The sequence below is a fragment of the Cebus imitator genome, unplaced genomic scaffold (assembly GCF_001604975.1).
Source record: "Cebus imitator isolate Cc_AM_T3 unplaced genomic scaffold, Cebus_imitator-1.0 Scaffold474, whole genome shotgun sequence".
Taxonomy (NCBI): domain Eukaryota; kingdom Metazoa; phylum Chordata; class Mammalia; order Primates; family Cebidae; genus Cebus; species Cebus imitator.
In genome coordinates, this window is record NW_016107789.1 from 840,352 (window position 1) to 864,589 (window position 24,238).

Genomic DNA, 24,238 nt, shown 5'->3' on the forward strand with positions numbered 1-24,238 from the left:
CTACCCCTCCCATTACCCCAATTCCACCATCACTAACTCATATTAAATCTACCCCCTACCCCAATTCCACCATCACATAACTCACATTAAATCTATCCCCCCCACTACCCCAATTCCACCATCACATAACTCGTATTAAATCCGTGGTATGCTTTGTTATGTGGCAGTCTTGTGGCATTGGCATGAATATTAAGCTCAATGCAAAACCAAATCAAGTATCTTAAAGGCCACTCTTGAAGCTGAGTCAGGAAAGCAATAAATGGAAGGGGAAGAATTGTGCAGAATCCTGAAGAACAGACTCCAGGAGACAAATGCTTAAGCTCAGGGAAGTGCCCTTCAAGCACAGGCATATTACCAAGAAAATAAATCCTTATAAACTGAATTGTAATATGCCCAGGTTATCATTCACAAACCAATCCACAGGGGTGACATGAAAACCAGAAATAACCTGTCTTCCCTGAAGCTTGATAAATAACATCTATTCTCAGCTAAGAGAAAAACATAAGAATGGCCAGGTGTGGTGGCTCACGCTTGTAATCCCAGCACTTTCGGAGGCTGAGGTGGGCAGATCACTTGAAGTCAAGAGTTCAAGACCAGCCTGACCAACTTGGTGAAACCCTGTTTCTACTAAAAATACAAAAATTAGTCAGGACTGGTGGTGGCCGTTTGTAATCCCAGCTACTTGGGAGGCTGAGGCAGGAGAATCACTTGAGCCCGGGGGGAGAGGTTTCACTGAACTGAGATTGTCCCACCGCACTCCAGCCTGGGTGACAGGGTGAGACCCCCATCTCAGGAAAAAAAAAAAAGAAATATAAAAGCCACAAATGCCTCTTCATGTCACAAATTAGAGTAGAAATGATGCAGCTGTTTTCTTCATGTGTCACCAAGATGACACACACACACACACACACACACACACACACACACACACACACACCCCTCTCATTCTCTAACTCTACCTCCTTAGTTCCAGAAAGCCTTACCCTGCAGATGTCTACAAGGAAATTCTCAAACAATTTCCACATGTGATTGCTGGTGTAAATCTCCTTCATTTCCACCTCTGTATCCACATAGCAGTGATTCAGGAAGTTAATGTATGCAATTTTAACCTGCAAGATAGAAAGAAGATTTCCTGAAAAACCATCTTGGTGTGTATGGAACAGATTAGCTGCTTCATCTTCACAGCAAGGAGGTCATCCCGTTCCCCACTGCGAAGTCTTACTTCTACGATTTTCTGACATTTGAATTCACAATTATAAAATCCAAAAGCATAAGGCTTTTGGATGAGAATATTTTCATGACCTCAAGGTAAAAAATGAGGCAAAACTTCGGACCATAAAAGAGGGACAAGTTTGATTACTTCAAATTCATAATTTCTCTTCATAAAAAGGCGTCGTTCCAGAGTGTAATGGGCACGAGTTGGGAGAAGACATCTGCAAGGTGTGTACCAATGAAGAATTGCCCCAGATCTGCACTGATAACATAGACACCCCCAGAGAAGAGGCAGGCAAAACACTGGATCAGATATTTCTTAAAGGAATGTCAAATGTCAACCCCACCCCCCCCCCACACACACAGGCACATACATACACACACACACACACACACACACACACACACCCCTACCCACCCACTCACAAAGGGCTCAGATTCAATTAGGAATCAAGGACACAGAAATTAAAACCACTACGGTTCATGCAAACATGTCTACACAAAATCCTGTGCCCAAGTGTGCATAACAGCATTATCCACAATAGTCAAAAAGCGGAAACAATCCAAATGCCCATCAACTGACTGATGGCTACACAAAATGCAGTTTATCTATAGAAAAGAAAATTACTCAGCAATGTAAAGGAACGAAGTACTGATACACGCTACAGCTTGCATGAGCCTTGAAAAAAAATCATGCGGGTGAAAAAATTTGGTTGTAAAAGACCACATGTTGCATGATTCCATGAAATGTCTCTAATGGGCAAATCCATATACTCAGAAAGACGAGCGGTTGCCTAGGATTAGGGGTGTTATCAAGAAATAGGAAGTGACTGCTAATGGGCATGGGTTTTTTTTTTTTTTTTTTTTTTTTTTTTGTGTGGGAGTTTTTTTTTTTTTTTTTTTTTTTTTTTGAGATGAAAATATTCTGAACTCAATTGTGATGGTGATTGCGCAACTCTGTGACTATATTAAAAACCACTCAAGTATACTCTTTAAACAAGTGAATCACATATGTAAATATCTCCATGAAGCTTCTAAAAATTAAACTACTATGAAACACTATTATACAACCATCAAATTGAAAAAAAAAAATAAAGAATCTGATGGTGGCAAATGTTAGCAGGTTTGGGAGGAGGAATGGTAACTGGAGCACCCTTGCTGAAAACAACTGGACTTTGTATATATAATTGAAGAAATGCACCCCCTATGACCCAGCACTTCCACTTCTGACTATCCATAGACCCTGGACAGAGGTGTACACGTGTGGGCCAGGATGCATGCTCAGTCCTAACAGCCAAAAGCTGAAAACAACTAAAATGAGCATCAGTAGAAGAATGGAAAATCCTATCATGCTGCCATGATAGAAAGGAAGGCTTCAAAGCAAAGGAAATGAATTCAGCTACGTGTCAGGGTGGACCAACCCTAACAACACAAAGGTGAACTTAAAAAGACAGGGAATGTCTTCACAAAACTTCACAAAACTAAACTATATTGTTGAGGGATGTATACAGAAAAGCCACAGTAGGATTACATTAAAGTCAGCTTGTGGTTACTTTCAGGAGACAGCCCTTGGGGGAGGTGACAACAGGAAAGGGAAATGGGGGAAGTGTTTGCATATTTCTTGACCTAGGTGAAGGCAGTAAGTTGTTCTCTTTATAATCATTCTATCGTTCCTGCAGTATACAATTGAGACCTGTGCACTTTTTTGCACTTCTGTTGTATTCCAAATAAAAAAGGGTAAAAAACAAACTAATACTTGTTATAATACTAGATTTCTCTCATCTCTAATACTAGTTATAACTCTACCTTCTTTATCCATAACAAAAGAAATGTAAATTAAAACTATGTTGAAATGACCATTTTCACCTGCCAGATACATGAGAATCCAAAAGTTTGATCACATACTGTGTGGCCAAGACTGTGAGAAAAATGCAATCTCATTGCTTTCTTATTATAGTTATTAATTATTCATTATTAACACAGTATAGTAGTTCAACACTCACAAAGGGCAATGACAGTACACCCATACAGTGGAATTTTATGCAACTATAAAATATCTGGCATCTCTTTATGAACTGATATGAAAAGAAGTTACAGTGTTAAGGTACAGAATAGTGTACCTAGAGTGTCATCTTTTGCATTTAAAAAAAGGAGGTGGGGAAGTAAAGTATATTGTATGTGTTTATGTGTAAAACTCTAGCAAAATACACAAGAACATAAAAATTATTTTCCGTAGGATGGGTGGGCAAACAGATTATAAGGCTTTTCATGGTTTATCCCTTTACAGTCTTTGATATTTGAACTTTTCAGAGTACAGTCACGTAATGACATTTTGGTCAACAATGGGTTTCACATACAACAGTGGCCCATACATTATAATACCAGAATTTAATGGACCTTTTCAATGTTTAGATACACAAATACAATTGTGTTATAATTGCCTTCAGTAATGAGACAGTCACATGCTGTGCATGTGTATAGCTGGGGAGCACGAGGCTGTTCCATACAGCCGAGGTGTGTAGCAGGCTGTGCCATCTAGGTTTGTGTAAGTGCACTCTGTGATGTTCACACAATGAGAAAATCACCTAGGAATGCATTTCCCAAAACACATCCCACCAATCAACACATGACTGTTACTAGTTTTCCCAAAGAAATCTAAAAACATATGTAACGTATACTTAATTTAATATAATATAAATGTACAATATAAATATTATACATTGTACAATATACAAGGAGAAAATATATACTTCATGATATATTTTATCTGATATTTTACAAAATATACACTTTATAATCCATTTTTTCATTATGAATAAATATAATCTATGAGCAGGAAAAAAGGAAGCCTGGAAGGATTAACTATGAAACTTAGGTATTCATTTTTTTTTTTTTTTAATTGATTGCCTGTAGTTCCTAAATTTTTTATAATGGCCATTATTTCTGTAGCAAGTGTTTTTGTTTTAAAGAATTCACTCACAGTCTAAGTCTCTCATTCTTATGAACTAGATCTCAACCTCCTCTTCATCTCATTTCTGAGAAGTTCATTCAGGATCACATCCCTTCGCTCAACAGGCTGAATTAGTCCCACAGAGCTGAAGCTTTTTTCCTCACTCTTCTTAAAGACACAGAAGGAAGACTAACTTCTCCCATGTTCCTTTTATGCAACATCAATGCTTGAGAAAACGTTTTAGGGAACTGAAATCCCACTACAAATGAGCTGCAGCTTTCAGAACCTTAAGGGCTCGCCCAGGCCAGCCACCACTATGTCTCCCAGTGAGCCACGACTGCATGTACCACATACACAGTGACAAGAAGGGCACAGCCAGGCTGGGCTAGCTCACCTCAGGTATACAGTCCTCGTGGGTCACCACACGAACAATGTCATCCAGCGGGAGCAGGGAGTTGCACTTGATCTCTGTGTAGACGTTCTTACCCTCCGTGCACACAGCCAGGAGCTCGACCAAGTGAATGTGGTACATGAGAGGGCTGTTCTCATCCATCCGATCCCGCTCTGACCGCATCATCTGGATGAGAGTCTGGAAAGAGGCTCTGTCGTTGTAGAACACGAGGACATCCTCTCCTGAATTGACCAGCTACATCAAGAACAGGGTGGGTTTAGATTACAAGCTTGCAGGTCTGGGGCAGTGTGAAAAAAATCTACTCACAGAGAAAGAGAGAGGTTCTCTCAGCATCTATCTTCCCAAATCAGTCTTACCTATTTTGACTTCATTCATTTATATAACTGAACAACTAGAAATCTTCAGCATCATAATTTTACTCCACTGATACAGAAATACCACACTGGCCCTAAAAAACTATTAGGGGAAAAGATAGTCTGCATACCAGCATTAATGTATAAAGTGGAAATAGAGGTCTCAAGCTTCCACTTGAATTTCTAGACCTGCCTATTAGACTATGATATGTCTTTTTAAATATTTCCATCTTATTTGTATGCTTTACATAGTATCCCCTTTACAAGTCTCACATCCACCAACTTAACTCTTCAATCACACATTATTTTTTTTAACATATGCCTTCTTCTCCAGGCTACAACTCTCAGGCTCCACACTCTTCAAAAAGTCGAGGCATTCCTGTTTATAACTTGTGCCCTAAAATATGGCTTCTTGCAAATCTACTTGAGAATAAATCAATTTCATCAGCAGTAGATGAAGTACAAAACCAAAACAGGCTGGCATAAAAGTCAAAATAAACATGGTCAATACTTACTAATGGCCAACCTTTATGAGCTCTCATGATTATATGCCAGATACCAAAATAAAATCTTTAGATGAACTTCCTAAACTTACTGTGTCTCAGTTTCTTCATTTGTGAAACTGGACAAATACAATAGCTAACTCACAGTGCCATGTAGATTAAATGAATTATTATACACAAATTGCTTAGGACTATGCCCAGAGTATGGCAGGCTTCCAAAAAGTGTTGGCCATTAACGTCATCATGATCACATCTACTATGCATATCAACTCTTTAAAGTGAAATCTGCTGTATCTTCATTTTATAGAAAAGTTCGCTAAGGATTTGAGAAGTCAGGTAACATATCTCACGACACCCTTTGGTGAAGGAGTTCAGGTGACATTTGTATCCCAGGTTGAGCCAACTCTCTCTCTTTTTTTTTTTTGTTTTTTTTAGAGACAGGGTCTCACTCTGTTGCCCAGGCTGGAGTGCCGTGGTGCCATCATAGTTGACTGCAACCTCGAACTCCTAGGCTCAAGGGGTCTTCCCCTGTAACTGGCACTACAGGCACATGCCACCACACCTGGCTAATTTTTTAAATTTTTTTGTAGAAACAAGGGTCTTGCTAGGTTGTCCAGGCTGGTCTCATACTCCTGGCCTCAAGCAATCCTCCTGCCTGAGCCTTCCAAAGAGCTGGGATTACAGGCATGAGCCACCACGCTGGATCCAACTCTCACACTACCCTCCCTGCCACTGGAACCATATACGTAAACAAGACTGTAAATCAAAATGAATCCATAATGAATCAAGTAAGACTTTTCTTGATTTCAGAGAACAACTGCTCCTTGAGAAGCATCAGGCAAAATTTTTTCAATCTAGTTAATTAGGTGCCGAATTTTAAAAAATTCATAATCCACAAGAATGGAAGCTGTTCTGGCTCATTGGGTCCTGACCACATTTAATCTCCATTCCCTATAATTGAGTTCATCACTCCTCTTTTTGTCCCCTGTCAGAAGAATCCAAGCCAACCTTCCTTAGAATAAACTGATTGCTATGAAATATCAGATCAGATTCTTGCCTCTATCTACAGCCTAAGCTCACAGGAGACGACACACACAAACGCACACAGAATTACTTGCTGTCTTTCCGTATGGCTCCTGAAGAGGGTACAAGTTCATATAGAAAAGATTAAATCATTTTAAAATTTCAACAGAACACTAGGTGGAGGTATATAGAAATATATAACAATCACCTCAGCCATAACCATGTCTTGGCATTTTTTAATAAATTTCCCTTCTGCCTTGACAATTGTCTGCAAGAACTTTATATACTGGACGTTCCGACCGTGAGTCTCTATGCAGTGAACGAAGTGCTGAACGACTCTCTCGTTGATCTCACTGCAAAGCTGGAAATTGTTCATGAAGATGTGCTGCATGGTTACTGCCTCCAGGATCTGGCACAAGAGTGAGGAAAAGAGCACAGGGACAGGTCAAAAAGCTGCTAGAACAGATTTAAAAATGAGAAAAAGAGGAGTCCACTGAAAACATGCAGAAAGAGAAGCATTTAAACCCATGAAGATATGTTTCTCTTATTCTTGCTTCTTCTGTAGTACTTTCTTTTTAGTAAACTTTTTTCAATGACATGTAAATAAACTTACAGAAAAATAAACAAATCATTAGCACTCAGCTGAACAGATTATAAAGGGATCTTGAGCACCCAGATCAAGAAACAAAACAGGTCTCCTTTATGCTCTATCTCACAATTTAACTACTATTTTCATTTCTATAACCACAGTTTAGTTTTGCCTGTTCATAAACCTCATGGACTCTTCTTCACTGATATAAGTCTCACTGCATGAATATACAACAATATCTTCATTCTATGGTTGAAGGGCATTTGGGCTAGGATCTAGTTTTAATAGATAGTAACATTAATAGTATTAGAAATATTAAAGTAGAGTTGCTGTGAACATTCTTACACATGTCTTCTGGTAAACTTAAACCCATACTTCTGTTGGGTCCAAGAATAGAATTGCTAAGTACAAAGTATGAATGAGTATGTTTAGCTTTAGAAGATACTGACAGCTTTCAAAAAATGTTAACAATTTGCATTCTACATTCCAGCTGTTCCTATCCTTGACAACACTTAGTATTTTCAGTCTTTTAAATTTTAGCCACATCTTACTGTGGCTAAACATAGCTTAATTTGCCCATTTCTTTGATGTCTAATCACGTTGAACACTTTGTCACATTTATTGGCCATTTGGATGTCCTCTACAGCAGGGCGTCTGTTCAAGTTTTTTGCCTTTATTTATTTATTTACTTGAGACAGAGTCTTGCTCTGTCACCCAGGCTGGAGTGCAATGGTGTAATATCAGCTCACTGCAACTTTTGCCTCCTAGGTTCAAGCTATTCTCCTGCCTCAGCCTCCAAGTAGCTGGAATTACAGGTGCTCACCACCACACCCAGGTAATTTTTGTATTTTTAGTAGAGATGGGATTTCATCATGTTGGCCAGGCTGGTCTCAAACTCCTGACCTCAAATGATCCGCCTGCCTTGGCCTCCCAAAGTGCTGGGATTACAGGTGTGAACCACCATGCCTGGCCCATCTATTTTTAAAAGCAGGTCAACTTTTTCCTTAGTGACTCTTCTGAGTGTGTTTTGTACATTCTGGATATGAATTCTTTGTTAAACACATGCATCGCAAATGTCTCCCACTCTCTGCCTCGACTTTGGATGCTCTTAATAGTGTCAGAAGACAAATAGAAGTTCTTAAAAGGAGTCCAATTTATCAATTTTTAAAAATAATTAGTGTTCTTTGCATACCTTGTAAGAAAATTTTGCTTACCACACAGCCATGAAGATTCTCATGTTACCTTTTAGAAGTCTTATTTTTCACTTTTTACCCAGAGTTATGGAGTTTTATGTTTGGGGTGAGGTGGAGGCTTTGATCTTATCTTTTCCCTTTTCTTTCTCTTAACATGACACAGAGGGAGTCATGTTATACAGGTTGAGTATGCCTTATCCAAAATGTTTGAGAGCACAAGGGTTTCACATTTTGGATTTGGGAATATTTGCATTATAGCCTCCTGGCTGAGCACCCCAAATCCAAAAATCCAAAATCTGAAATGCTCCAACGGGTATTTTCTTTGAGCATCACACCGGCACTCAAAAGTTTTGAATTTTGAAGCATTTCAGTTTCAGATTTTCAGATCTGGGATGCTCAACCTATATTATCCTACAATCCATGTTAATCCATTTTCTGCAAAGTGTTAGCATTACCAATGAGTGAGTGAGTGAGTGTGTGCATGCACAAAGATGTTCTTTGCAGTATTGTTTAAAAAGCTAAAAACCAGATATCGCCTAACTGGCCATTAATATGAGAATGGTTTTCTAAAAGTTACAGCCATTATGTGGGATGTCATTTAGCCATCAAAAGAATGAGAAAAACTTCTCTCACTCTGATTTGCAAAGGCAGCCATAATGCGTTAAGTGAAAAACGTAGAATACAAGACAATGTGTAAAGTATGGCATCATTTTTCTTTACAAAACCTATAATAAATTTAATATACTTTTATTTAAATATTTAACAAATATATTATTTGAAATATATTATTGAATTATATGTATTATTGAATATATCATTGAATTATATGTATTAAATATATTATTGAAATATATTTAGCAAATTAAGATGTAATACAGATATGTTTGATATAGAAATACTATATATTTATATACAACCACAGAAAACTTTCTGCGTGAACTCAGGAGGATGTGGCAGGTGAGACATTTAGCACTTGCATATTGCTGAAGTTTGATACAATGAAGGACTTGACTAGGAAAATACAGACATGTATCTTACTTTATCCATCTCACCTTCCTCCTTCTCCCCTCCCCAACTCCTGCCATCCCACCCCCAGAAGATGAGTATTTATGTCCTCCTGATAAGTGGTGAAAATGTTCCCCTTTGGAATGAATGTTGCATTATAACAAGCCCCAGAAGCCACAACAGCCAAAGAACAGGCTGTTCCTCCTCCCTCCTCCATGCCCTCCTCCCTCCACAGATTTGCAGACAGGCCTCAAGTCTTACCCCTGGGTTGAGAAACAGGTTTATGTGTTTATGTAGCAAAGCTTGATTCTGCTGGTTGCCTGCGCAGAAATTCTGCAAAAATTCATGAGCCAGCCTCATTATCTCTTGCATCTTGGTATCTTCGGCCTGTGTGGGAGGAGACAGATGAAAGCACTGATTGCTGGGCCAGGAGACCAGCTTCTCCTACACTCAGCAACTCCTGCTAATGTGGGAGTCAGGGGGTGTCTGCTGGGGGCCTGCTGTGGGTAAATATTGAGGGGCTGCACTGCTGACCCTGAAAAGAAGCCAGTAACTTGTTTACGCTCATTGATGAAAGTGAAGATCTTATTTGGGTGGGAGGGAGCACTGCAGAGCGAAAGCTAATAGAAGGCCTCCACAACTCCATTGTCTAGCAAGGACTGAAACTTCTGAACCCACTACGTCTAAAGACAGGGACTGGCCAGGCACAGTGGCTGACACCTGTGATCCCAGCCCTTTGGGTGGATCACTTGAGAGCAGGAGTTTGAGACCATCCTGGCCAAAACAGTGAGAACCCCATCTCAACCAAAAAATTAAAAAAAATAATAAAAATCTTAAACATAAATAAAAACAGGGACTGACAACAGAACAAGGACTGACTTCCTCACGGATGCTGAGCAGTCATTTTCCCTCTTGGGTTCACCTTGCTAAGTTGCCCAGCCTATTACACATTAACCTTTGCCAATAGCTAACATGGCAACGTGGAAATCTCCTTATACATTAAAGCAACTGTGCCTGCCCTAGCTCCTTTACTTACCAACTCAAGTACAATTTTTAACCTCAGACTTAGTTTTCCTTCTGCAAAATGGAGACAATACCCTCCCTGGCATTTCACATGGTTAGATTATGTCATTCAAACATTAATAGCATAAACTCAGTATTTGTAAAGAGTTAAATATTCTGTAATAAACCAATTCTATAAAACCTATGGCCATTTTGTCTAATTCTAAGTAAGCAAAACATTTAAGAGAGTAAAAACAGAACAAGAATTTCTAAAATGAAAATCATCCTTCATATTCTTACAGCCCACAATAGTCTTCCTAAGTCTTCAGAGCCATCACCTCATTTCAGAGGCAAGAGAAGATAGCAGTTAGGAATGCAGGTCCCCAAACCTGACTCTTGTCCCAGATCTCCAACTTCCTGGCTGTGTGACCTGGAGCACATTACTTAACCTCTCTGTGTTGCTGTTTACTCATCCATGAAAAGGAGATTATGAAAGTGCACACTTCATATGATTGTTATGAAGATTAAATGAGAAAAGTCATATGAAGTGGTTAGATGGTGATTACTCTGTAAATGTTAGCTATTGGTTCTGGGCTAGACTGAGGTCAGCAACCTTTCTTAAAGGGCAAGGCAGCACATACTTTGGGTTTTGTGGGTACAGAGGGAATATCAAGGACATTATGTAGGTACTTATATGACTATTTTAAAATGTAATAACCATTCTTAGCTGATAAACACTGTTCAAAACAGGTGGTGGACTAGATTTGGGCCATCCCTTAGTTTGCTAAACCCTGGTCTAGAAAAATACCTCTGTGACAAAACACAATGTAGGTGTCAAAAACAAGTCGTGGGAGGAAGATGAGCTCCCAGCTTTGACAATCAAACCAAAACAGAGGAGAATTTAAAGGGACATTAATAGCAAGATCGGGGACAATATAATGTGGATCACATTCCTCCCTCATTAATGAAGGAGTGGTGAACCTTCTAGTTCTAAGAAATCAGAAGGCTTGGGACAGCCACTGCTGGTAGACAGCAATAACCTTAAATCATTCCACATGCCTCCAGTCCTTCTATATAAAAGGAATCTGCTGGTGCACGAGCTAACTGAAGAACATTTGTGGTGTGAAGTGGATTTTTGCAAGGCAAGAAAGCCCCAAAGACATCATGTCACAAGAGGTTATCTGCGGGGGATTCCTCCACTATTCTTTGGAAATCTGTGCCCATCTAAAAGCAAACAAGTGTGTGCACATGCACACACACATGATATTTTGTGAGCCACCAATTCCAACCACATCTGGTCATCTGTAGATTAATCCTGCTCTATGAAGGCATGACTCTCATTAAGGAAACTGATGATATTATGAGATAACACTATGGTTGGCAACTGATCCCGTCACATTCCTTACATATGGGAAGGTAGATCAGTTTGTTGGTTCTAGTCTAAATGACAGGCAAAGATTGGATGATATGCACACCTGTATCAATTGCAAGTTAGCTAAGTATCATACTTCTGACAGGGATTGAGCTTGGATTTTATTTTTAGCCACTGAAAAGCTGACATGCCCAATTCTGATGATCTCCGTGACTGAGGAGGAGGCTCCCTTTGCAGGAAATTTCCTGGCGGTATCAGACACAGGGAAGGCAGCAGTCCCCAGCTCCACAGTGAAGCGGAGCCAGCTTCACTGCATGTAGCTGTGCCATCCATGCAAGTTACTGAACCCCTCCAGCTGCAGTTCTCTCATCTGAAATGGGGCTGAAGCTAGCACCACCCATCTCATCCATGTGTCTTAAGAATGACATGAGCTAATAATGTATTTAAAGGCCTCAGCGTAACACCTGGCACCCTGCAAGCACCCAGCAATGAGTCTTTATCAGGTGACTCTTCCCCAGCAAATCAGTCCCTCTAGCAGTTAATAGTCAACTCAAGAGACCTGAGTCTGAGCCCTTCACCTCCAAACCTCTCCCAGCCTCAGTCTTCTCATCTGTTAAGTGGGCATAACACGAATACCCTACTAGGTCTTTCAGGCTTGAATGAATGATTTCATAAGTGTCTTGTCAGCCTACATGCATGCAAAGCACTGTCAGCCTGCTTCTGCCTCCCTAAATCAAATATGTATCAATGGCAAATGCTAATGTGAAAAATTAGAGGCAAAGTACAACTTCCAGCAACAGAAACAAAGACTTAGATCAAAGCATCACCTGCTAAATCCAAATACTTAAGCAGATGTCAGTATCTTAGTGAGAACCTCAAAAGTGGGTATGTCCCATGTTCCCACATGCACTTAATAGCTGGTGGTGCTTAAATTGCTGGAGTCACACTGCAAATGAAACTGAAACACACCAATCCATGGGCAGATATAGCTCTAAGCTCTGACACAGACCAAGGTGTCTCTATCCAATGTGGTTGGGAGTATGGAGAATAAATGGACTCTCTTTCTTTATAGAATCTTAAAACTGGGGATGAGGATTATTCACCAGAGATTTGATTTTATTTTTAGAATGCTCTGCTTCATATCAACATCTGAAACTGCTTTGTAGTCACAATAGTCACACTGGATGCATTTCTTCACCAACAATATACAGAAGTGAAGGGTTTGGGGAAATTCAGGGATCCGCTCCACCCTGAGAGCAGTTGCTGTGCGTGAGGCCCTGCTCACCTTCTCGTAGGGAATCTGCAGCAGCTCCAGCACCACGGCGTGCGCACCCATGTTTCGGAGCAGACGCTGTTGCTGCTTCCTGCTCTTTCTCACTGAGGCACTCTCTTGAACACAGAGTTTGCTAAGCCGAATCAAAATCTAGTGGAAAGAAATCAGTCTCAGAAAACTAGGAACTGTAACTGGAAAAAGACTGCAGGGAGTGGTGGTGAGCAGGGAGGCAAAAGCGATTCTAATGCATTAAAAACCTAAAATGAAATTCCTCCAGTGTATAGTACTTCTGTTGATTCTATCTAGCCAAATCCTAAGACTAAGGGCATGTCTTCCAGAATAAGCAGGGGATTATGGCTTCCACAGCAAGTGGGACAGTTTTAGAGAGACTTCTTCAAATGGGATGACCTGGCATCATCGCCAAGATCCTGGGAAGAGTTCGTTCTGGGGTAAAACACACAAAGCTCCCAGCCTCCCAACTTTGAACCAGCTTATTATGCAAATGTATCTAAAGAACTACAGCTCTCAGTGGGGACACTGTGCTGTAGTGTAGACTTAGATAACTCCCTGGTAGTTCTCTCAATTAGTCCTTCCTTCAACTGTAAAGCTTCAGAAATACGTGGCACCTATAAAAGGTTGCCCCTATAAGAGAGGAGGAAGCTGAGGACACAAATAATAAGTAGAAGAGCCAGGTGAGGAGCCCAGATCTGATGCTGAAACCCATGAGCTTAACCTCTGAGCTCTTTCTTCCTGTTAAACCAGATGAAAAGTTCAAATCTGTGTACCTTCAACTTGACTACCACAAACTAAAGCTCCTTAGAGAATTCATAAAGAAGGAGAAAAAGGCCGTAGGGGAGGGGCTTACCTCTTTGACCACTCTGTAGTTGTAGCTGCTGGTGCTTTCATGCTTCTGTGGCTTATTTCCCTCCTAGGAACCAAAGCAAACACAAGTGTGATTTGTACAGTTCTTGGACTATTGCCAGTTTGTTACAGTTGGTGTCAACCTTTCTGAAAGAAAGGGAATTCTGCACTGTTTTCCAATAGCCGTCCTGGGTTTATGCCCCAGTCATCAGCCTACTCGCTATGGACTTCCTTGGGAGGGGACAGTGGCCTGGGCCACGGCTACAGAACAGGTCGATTCCCAAGTGGATCTGTAAAGGAAACCTGGTGCTAATTCACTCACATCCAAGTCTCTTCTACACAGTCCGAGGCTGCAAAGGAGACACAGCCAAACTGACTCATAGTTTATTTCCTAGGCAAACAGCTGTTACCTTAGCTACTTAACAAGCAGATCTCTTAAGAATAAATTCCATCCTATCAAATTTATACCTAAAACCAGAGGAGGACGCTCACTAGTTTCGAGAAACCCATTCATCTACTTCGGCAGCAAAACTTGTGTTTCACTCACCTCTGTTTTCTTATGTTCGTTTTCGCCAGATGCACCATCCATGGTCTCATCAGGGCCCTGCCCTTTGTACACCCAAAGCTCTGACTTTTCCACAATGGACCTCAGTTGATCCAAGTCTTGTTTGATCTGTTTGTAGTTGTCTACATCTTGGCTGGTAACCAGCAGTTGAACCTTAACAAACGCAATCCGTTAGGTGCACACAGCAACTTCTTGGACAGACAACACACATGTGGGTGACCTCAGCTACCTGTTTGAAGGCCTGGAGCACCTCCTGCCTCTGGCTGAAGTGCCGAAAGAGGAGTTGCAGGGCCCCTGACACCAGGGGTGGGTAGTCATGCATCGTCAGGTGGAGCAAGACACGGAGAAAGGTTCTGCCGCCGTGATCGTCCAAGTCCAGTGGAGTGTTCTCCTCGCTAAAACAGCACGAGGTCAGGGAAAGGCTAAATGAATAACAAATGCCTCCTCTCATACACCGGGGGCAGAGATGCACCTAACCTAGTTAGATTGCTAGCACTATGATCTCCAGTCATTCAATTTCACTTTTCATTAGCTTCTTTAACAACACAACCTTGCTTCATCTTCAGTTATATTGTGAGGTGAGGGGAAAATTAAGATGTCATAATAAAAGATAAGTCAAATTTTAAGGCAAAGTCCGTCCCCTCCCCAAATGACAAGACTAGCATTAGAACTAGATTCTCAACATCTACATAGAATGTTCTTCTGCTGGGCTTCACCTGTGGTCTGAGAACTGCAAGATGATGTGTTTCTCCTAAGTTATTAGTTTACATATTTATTTTTCAGAGATGAGGTGTTGCTATGTTGCCTGGGCTGAATTCAAACTCCTATGCTCAAATGATCCTTTAGCGTGCTGAGTAGCTGGGACTATAGGTATGCACCACCATGCCTGACTATATTTAAATATTAATAAGCATAAATTAAATGACAGACTGCTCTATAACTGAGCACTGCCAGTCAATTATTGGGTCTGCACCTATTTTGGGTTTAGAGTTCAATGAATGACAAATAGTGGGACCTTCATGGTTGCAGGCTAATAAAACCGCAGAGAGGACTTTATAAATAATGTATTCATGCTATATATTCCAAAAAGGTATGAAGGTTTCATTGTTGTTCAGTATCAGGAAAATGGAGGGAGAGCTGAGTGATCACATAGCACATGGAAGCTATATTATGCTAAACTCAAAATGCCTTGTTTAAGAAAAACATCTTTCATCATAGTATATAATGTTGCTAATTCAAATTTCACAGGTTTTATATTAAGCATTGAGGTAGACTATAAACATTGGTGGGCCCCAGCCAAGTATTTAAACCTTTACGGAGTCACCTCCCACACTGATGCTGAGCTTGGCCACGGGATTTGCTTGAACAATAGGACATTGGCAAATGCAAGGCAAGCAGAGGCCCAATTAGCACTTGCATCCTGGTGGCTTGTCCTCTTAGAACATTTGCTCTTAGAGTCAGTCACCATGCTGTAAAGAGGCCCAAGCTATCCATGTAGAGAGAGAGAGAGAGAAAGAAGCCCTGGCCTTGCAGGCATCTCTGCTACAGTGCCAGAAATGTGAATAATGCAACTTGGATGTGCCAGCCCCGGTTACCACCTCACTACAGACAGACTCAACAGTGACCACCAGCAGAAGAACCATCCAGCTTAGCCCTAGTCAAGCCACAGAGCTGTGAGAGGTATTAATAGTAAAATGGTGGTTGTTTGAATCCTTAAGTTTTTTGGAGTGGTATGTTATAAAGCAATAATCAAACCAAGTGTACTCATTATAAGAACTATATGCATAGGGTGTTCATACCAAGTTTTATACTTGTAGGTGTAAGAATTCCATAATTATAAGAATGTCTTAAGTCAAAATTGAGCAGTGTGGTATTTTTTAAAGGGGTTCATCCATTAACATCAAGAATCATGAAAGAACAGATTTTGCTTTACTTGTTGCGTATTCCATTAGGAGCTCAGGGATAAAACTGCAGTCCAGCAGCAGCAGAAGAACATGATCTCACTAGTTTCACTCTGTTTTGAGCCTGCTCTTTCTATTCTTTCTTTTGATTGTATTTCCTCACTATGTAAAAATAATCTTGTAATGTTGAGAAATCTCCTTAAATCCTTTCTGTCCTAGGTGGGACACACACATACACACACAGACACAAACACACACACACTTAATTCTGTCCTAGGCAGGACACACACACACTCTCTCACTCTCTCTCTCTCCCCCCCACTCCCAATCAAGCAAACAAAGATAACCATGACTCGAATACTAAGAGATCCAAGGATAGCACCAAAACAACCTAACCCCAGAGATGAAATATTTACTAACATAGTAAAGGGAAGGTCTTTGAGAGCTCTGGAAGAGCAGCCTTCCCAACTGTAGAACCACCTACGAAACAGTAACTGAAAATATACTTTCCTTCCTCCAAAGATGCCTTCTGCTTGCTCTTCAATGTGTTCAAAGTCAAGAGCACCTGAAAAGTTAGAGCATATCACTTCAGATGTAGGAAAGTCTGTAAACATGCTGCTAGTGAATTCATCCACAAGTTTTGCAGGGGTAAAGCTGTTGAGTTAACCCCAGATCTTCCAGAGCATGATATTGCAAAGCTATGGAGGGTGACTAACCCAGATAATGCTACCCCCATATTCCACATTCCTGCCTTCTCCTCCCTCACTGCGCGGTCCCCTGCTAAAGAAGAGAGATGATCTCATTCATGGAAGCTTGGGCTTGATAGATGGGATTATTTCTACCACTACCCTCTCCCTTCATCAGTATTTACTGGGCAGGGAAAAACTTCCAACACGAGTAAAAGTTGCTAGTGGACAAGAGGTCTCTTGGAGAGTTGTTATTGTTTTTATTTGGGGTTTTTTGGAGGGAAGATGGGTGACCACAATGCTGGAAACCTCAGTTGCCTCATGATTAAGATAATCCAAGATGGAGGGAAACAAGATCTAACCCAGAAGGCATCTAGGCTCTATCAATTATTCACCTGCTCAAAAAAAGTTAGTGCCAGGATGATGATGCCCTAGACCAATAATCCTCAAAAACATTTTTACCCTTTTTCTAAAAGATACTGTTTGCTCTCCCTATTTTCCTTAGAGCCAGGTCCCATTCCATGGCTGAAATTCCACTCTGAATCACTAACCTGGTACATTACTTGGCCCTTCTTGGCTGCTGTTTCCGGAGGATGTCTCTGAAGTCTGGGAATTGCTTTCATCAAACTCTCGTTTAAATATACACAGGAGGCAGGAGATCCTATAATCCAACCTCACATTCAAAATAAACTGAAGATTCAAGTGGAAATGGAAACAGATTGGTTACATTAACATACCACCTTGACTCTGCCAAGCCACCACACACTGGCAGGGCCTGGTATCAGCTGCATTAATTACCTTAAGCACTAAGTGAGCCAAATATTTGGCTTAGATTTAACAGTCATTTTAACAACAGCAGACTTCCATGGGGCCTATGAAGTCTGCCCATAGCACCTTACCTTTTAGTGTAAATTTCAGCATCCTGGCAATTAATTTAACAATTGGAACGCTGAATCAGTCACTCCTGGCTCTGTAATGGAGTCTATAAAACATGACTCCGTTTCAGTCAGTATTGAATGCCAGCTCTGGGCCTAACACTGAGAGGAGTGAAATTGCCTGCTTTGGATTTAAAAGAATTAACAAAAAAAATTTTGTTTACACTATGGAAAATTAGCTTGGTTCCTATTTCCTATTTCTGGCTGTTTCTCCTGGTTTGGGTACAAGCCCTTGGACACCCTCTTCTTTTGCCCCCTGTATTCCTTCACCCTCTGTTCTAACATCACTTTTCCCAGGACTGCTGCTAGAACCAAAAAGAAAGATGGAGCCACTGATATTATGTAGGGATCTCACTCACATTCTTCCTTTCTCCCCTTGTCTCTGCTCAGCCCTCCCAGAAACTTCTCCCAGGCCGAGGGTCGTCCCCTCTTCCACGGGGAGTCAGATCTCTGCCCTGCCCCTCTGCTCTTGGTTTACGCGCTCTACTGACTGTTGGACATCCCATTTGCTATTCTCTCAGGGCCTCAAACTCAGTGTTGTACAAAAGTAACTGTGATGGTTAACTCTAGATGCCAACTTGACTGAGTTCAAGGATGCCTAGATAGCGGGTACAGCCTTATTTGTCTATGAGGAGGTTTCCAGGACAGACTAGCATTTGAATCAGTGAACTGGGTAAAGAAGATTCGCTCTCTCCCAGTGTGAGTGAGCACCATCCAGTCCACGGAGGGCCTGGACAGAGCAAACAGGTGGAGGAAGACCGAATCCACCTGTTCTAGAACTGGGACACTCATCTTCTCCTGCCCATGAGAGCTCCAGGTTCTTGGCCTGGAGCTGAGAGTTCTTTGGCCTCAGGCTGAGAGTTACACCTTCAGCTCCCCTGGTTCTCAGCCTTGGGATTCAGGCTGAATCACACCACCAGCTTTCCTGGGACACAGCTGTGAATTGCAGACTCAGGGACTTCTCCACCACCATAACTGCGTGAGGCCAATTCCCATAATAAACACCCTCTTGTCTATCTATATGTACCCTATTAGATCTGTTTCTCTGGAGAGCCCTAATGCGCTAATACTGTCAGTCTTGCCTTCCTCGACTTTTCCACCTGGGTTTCTTCAACCTCGGTCAACTGCCTGATCATCGGCGCCTGCTTCCTGGACACATCTAATCAGAGACGAACTCCTGGTGGTTCGCCATCTACCACTTCTCACAGGGTTCTCCCCTACTGCTGTTTCTCCCTGCTCAAGGCCTCATTATCTCCTGCCTGTTCCATTTACAGAACCAAATTTACCAAATCCACCTCTTAACCACTTGTTCTTATGTTAGCCTCCTGCTTGAGACTTTCAAAGGCTCAACACAGAATAGGCCTTAGCACTTTAGGCATCCAAAGCTTTGTGGAGTGTGGCTTGGTCCTCCTTTCCAACCTACTTCTGACAACTTCCCCTCAGCACACTCTATGTCCCTACTCAGAAGAACTGCCCAGGGCCGTGCATCCCATGGCACTCAGCTTCAGGCTACTCCATCCATCTGAGAATGGGCCCTTGATTCTCCATGTACAAAGCCCGTCCACCTTAAAGGCTCAGATGAAACCCTACCTCCTCCATCAACCCTTCTCTGATCTTCACCAGGTGAATTCACGTGACCCCCACCCCACCCCACCCCCCGCCTCCGTCTCAGGAGAACTTTCTGGTGGTCTTACTTCCACATCCATACAGCCTCATCATACCTTACTCTCCCATCAGACTATAAACCCCTTGTGGATGGAGCCCCTGCTCAAATCATTTTTGCATTCCTCACAGTACACAAGGTAGGGGGTCAAAACGTATCTGTCGTAAGAATGACTCAACTGACCAATCCTTCTCAGGTTGCCACAGTGAGCGGACCTTAAGATGTGACCAGGTTTTGCAGCGTGACGTTTCTGATAAACGGCCACAACACCACCTTGGAACACAGGTGCCACGGCCTGCAAATTTCATACGTATATTTTACGTAAACACAAGAATACTGAAAAAATTAAGAATAAATTTTATTTAAAAATATAATTTGAAAAAAGGAATCTTTCTCTACTGTTGGTCAGGCATAAATTCAGTCAGGTTTCTCCTTTACCGAAGCTGTCTTTATTGTCCTATTTACATAACTTTGAGACAACTCACTGATACTTTCAGAGCATTGGTAAAACGTGATTTCAGACTAAAAAAGCATCCGCAAGTCTTAAACATTTATCAATTTCTACTACATCTGCTGGGGTTGAGATCAGGCAACATGGAATCAAACAGGAAGCTGCTAACATGATTCTTTCCATTAAGGAGCAGATAATTTTGTTGATGAATACAAGTTACCCACACGGCACAGAAAGAGGGAGGCATGGGTTGTTGGGGGGTTCAAACAAAGCTGTAGAGGGGCTTGGGAGGGTTTCATGCCTAGGACTAAGGCTTCGCTATATACTGGATCCCACCCCCACTTGCCTACGTAAGGACTTTGCTCTTACAACTATTCTCTGCCCACACAGCAACAAGCTCTCCCTGTATACATGATCACCCCTGTTCACCATACAAGCTTGTTATAATCTACTCACTTAAAAAATATTACAACAAAAACCTTCTAGTTACCAACAATCACTCTCTGCCCATGTCCTCACTTCTCTGTGCATCTTTACAGGCAATCTGTCCAAGGAGTTACATACGTTTACTCTCCGGCTTGATCTTCTCCCATTCCCTCTTGAACCCCAACTGTTCCCAAACGTGCCCTCCTCACCAGGGAGTCTTTGCATTTGCTGTTCCCTCTGCCTTTGGTACTGTTTTCCTAGATAACCACATGGCTAGCTCCTCACTTCACTCAGGTGTGTGATCACGTCACTGTACGGAGAGGCCTTCTCTGAAAACCTTATCAAACAAAATATCCCCAGCCCCCTGTCCCCAGTGTCTCCAAACCATCCTGACTCACCTTTACATTTTAACATCTTCGAACTTATTCTTAATATACATGTCCATGCCCTCTATCAAAATGTAAGTTCTAGAGAAGCAGGAATTTCATCTATTTTGTTCACTGCTGGATCCCCCCAGTGCTTAATGGGACTTGGCAACTTGGCCCAGAGTTGGTCTCAATAAATATTTGCTGACTGAATGGAAATGGGAAGAAGGGAGCGAGGCTTTGGAAAGTTGATGGAACCTTGAACCAAGTTATGATTAATAAGCAGGGATGCGGTTACATGGAGACGCACAGGTAAGTGAATTCTATGCAGAGGGTTGGCATGGAGGCCAATGATCAAGGAAAGCTAAGATAATAACAGCAAGTCATGGCATGGCTGGAGGGATAAGGCCATGTTGGGAGGGTAGATGGCAGTAAAGGGATTAAGAGGAGCCAGCTCATGAATGACATGGAGGGAAGAGCTAAGAATTTGCCCCCATTTTCTTCCCAGAAAGCTTTGGGCTCCATCAGAACAGAAAGACTGGATCTGAATGGTGCCCCTGTGACATATCCTCCCTGCCCCACCTACAGCTGATGGATACCTGAAGGATCTCAATGATCTTCAGCTTGGTGTCCATGACCATAATGTCCTCCTTCTCAGGCTCTGCCTGCTTCACATTGCCTTCAGGGGCAGCAGCCATGGGAGTCATGGGCAAAAAGCCTCCTCCCCGGAGCACCACCTGGGTCATCAGCTCTCCCACACCATGAATAGACCTCATCACGTTACTGCCTAGGAAAGGTCAGGACAGACCACGGTCACAACATATCTAGAGAACACTCAGAGGCATCTGTCAAGGGGCAGGGGCAGCGGCAGGGGCTCTTTGAGACTATTTAACACATCCCCATTCCAACATAATCTCAGGGTGCTGGGAACCTGGAAAGGTAAATACACATAAAAAATCTGGGCTTCTGGGAGCAATAAAAGATCATGGGCTTCAAAATCCCCAGAGGGGCATTTCTGTGTATTAACTCACCCAACAATTTTTACTTTATTTTTTAAAATTTTCTTTAGAGGCAGGATCTTGCTCTATCACCCAGGCTGGAGTGTAGTGACACAATGATGGTGCACTGCAGCCTCAAACTTCTGGGCTTGAGCAACCTTCCTGCCTCAACCTTTCAAGTAGCTAGGACTACAGGCATGCACCACTACACCCAGCTAAATTTTTTTTTTTGGGGGGGTAGGGATAGGTTCTTGCTATATTGCCCAGGCTGGTCTCAAACCCCTGGCCTCAAGCAATCCCCCTGCTTTAGCCTCCCAAAGTGCTGGGACTACAGGTACATATCACTGTGCCCTGCCCAAATTTTACTGATCACCAACTATGTGCTTGTTATGAGCACAGAACTAGGTATATAAAAGTTAACAAAGCACAAATCCTGATGATTCTTGACTATAGGTGCATCTATTACCTCTGAGGCTCCGTTTCCTCATCTATAAAATGGAAATAAAGGAGCTCAGCAAAAGAACTAAATGGCATAATGTATGCGACATTACTTAGCACAAGACCTAGCAAATAGAGATAAGTCCATGTATTTTTCCTGTTCTAGCTGCAGAGGACCAGTTAACAACTGATACATGATACCAAATATCTGCCCACTCTGACCCTAAAACAATGGGAGAAATAAACATGCAAAGGCAGATTGTCCTACAATGGAAATAGCTATCAAGATACAAGCTTGGATTTTCTTACATCCTAAACAAATATTATCCAGGCCCTCATGAATGCCAAGAACAATGACAGGCCGTATATTTGTTATATAAACATTCAAAATGTTAGGTAACTTTCAAATTGTTCAACAAAATACACACACGACTCACACATAAATACAAAGTAAAGACAACAAAATGTGAATAATTGTTGACTCAAAGTCATGGATACATGGGACTCCATCACACTGTTCTTTCAGCTCTTCTTTACACAGTATTTGAAAATGTTCACGACGAAAAGGTGGGAAGGAATGAACAAAGAAAGGAGATGGCATCACACATGGGGTATGACATGAGCCTAACAGGAAAGGCTGGGAGGGCATCTCTCAGATGTATGGGCACCCTCAGATACTCACTCTTCAGCTTCTCCACATCATTGTTACCTTTATTCTCTTCTCCTTTCGCCATCTTGCTAATGGGGAAGATTGTCGTCACATGTACACAGTCCAATATGGCCAGGAGGATCTTAGTTAATCGTAGAAGGTCAGAGAAATTGTAGAAACCAAAGTATATGAGATTCCTAGCTAAATTTACAACCTATCGTATTAAAAAAAAAAGAAGATGGTGTTACATAAATTGTATCCCCTTCAGTTCCATTTGATGTTGACCACTATAGAAATTACAGACTTGGACCTTCCTTATGGTAAGAGAAGGCATGTATTTTGCTTGCACTTTCTGATAAAATTTCACTGTGTTTCTTACAGAGGAAAAATAAGAAATGGAAAGCTACCGATCTGCTGACTAATTAAAAAAAAAAAAAAAGACCTCATGATTTGCTCTGCACAGCTTCCCAAGGATAATATTAATACCAGGCAAGCAGAGTTATTCTCAGCAAGGACACAGACAACAACACTGCAATCCTCAGAAATACCACTCTTAAAAGACAAAAGCAGTCTCAGAGATGTTGTTAACTCAGAAGTAACAACAACTTATGTTCTCGATGATTCATCTATGGTAGATCCCAAGCACAGTGTCTCTCTCGTCATTTTTAATACGAAGGGATGTTCTATCATTTTATGTAGTTCAGTTCACCTTGCCTATTTATTTTAAGAACATAACTACCATTAAGTCATGTGATTGGTATCCATTTTATTTTATTCTGGAACAAAACCAAGCTGAATTCCTTTCCATTACAAAACCAGAGCATCATGATCAAAATCACCACCTAATAAAATATTTTCTATTTGCCCTATAGAAAAATGACCAATGAGAGGCAGATAATACACGTAGATCATTTTATCATGAGTTACCTCAAACGTAAGCTTATTTTTCTCCTTATCAGAGAAAGGGAACCTCTGACAGACCACATCTCTTAAATACTCCTCCACAAACTCCATGGTCTGAGCAAATCTCTCCTTAATTTCATCTTTGGAAGCTCCACTACTATCATAGCTGAAAAGAAAGGAGAAAGAAAGTAAACAAAATTTCAAGTTACTCCCAGTGAGGTCTTCCAGGGTCACTCACCTTCCAAAGTCAACATCCCCTAACCCTTTGTATCCCTTGACCCTAATTTCTTTCTTTCCTCCTTAGCACATATCACCAACTATATTTTTGAGTCATTTACCTTGCCTATTGTCTGTCTTCCCCCAACAGCATAGAGATTGCTTTCTAGTTTGTTCACTGATCTATTTTTTAGCTTGGCACATAGTACACACTTAAATATTTGCAGAATGAAAGAGGAGATAAATGAGATATAAAAAACTTAATCATGCCATCTTTACATTCCTGAGGGAAAT

The 24,238-nt window shown here is 41.5% G+C and overlaps 1 protein-coding gene across 13 annotated transcripts in view; it reads right to left on the reverse strand.

Moving 5' to 3' along the window:
• Nucleotides 1-24,238, reverse strand: part of ITPR1 (inositol 1,4,5-trisphosphate receptor type 1) — a 354,903-nt gene that overhangs the window by 153,131 nt on the left and 177,534 nt on the right. For 7 of the 13 annotated variants that reach the window (XM_017512640.2, XM_017512631.2, XM_017512636.2 and 4 more), the window contains 13 exons: nt 23,753-23,894; nt 22,859-23,039; nt 21,340-21,527; nt 17,452-17,590; nt 16,725-16,779; nt 14,543-14,708; nt 14,296-14,466; nt 13,753-13,815; nt 12,900-13,037; nt 9,502-9,627; nt 6,662-6,862; nt 4,557-4,808; nt 984-1,109 (listed from right to left, as the gene is read on the reverse strand). In XM_017512640.2, the coding sequence (XP_017368129.1) occupies nt 984-1,109; nt 4,557-4,808; nt 6,662-6,862; nt 9,502-9,627; nt 12,900-13,037; nt 13,753-13,815; nt 14,296-14,466; nt 14,543-14,708; nt 16,725-16,779; nt 17,452-17,590; nt 21,340-21,527; nt 22,859-23,039; nt 23,753-23,894 (1,948 nt within the window). The remainder of the gene's footprint in view (nt 1-983; nt 1,110-4,556; nt 4,809-6,661; nt 6,863-9,501; nt 9,628-12,899; nt 13,038-13,752; nt 13,816-14,295; nt 14,467-14,542; nt 14,709-16,724; nt 16,780-17,451; nt 17,591-21,339; nt 21,528-22,858; nt 23,040-23,752; nt 23,895-24,238) is intronic. The other 6 variants (XM_017512642.2, XM_037732852.1, XM_017512641.2 and 3 more) reach the window with 1 other exon arrangement.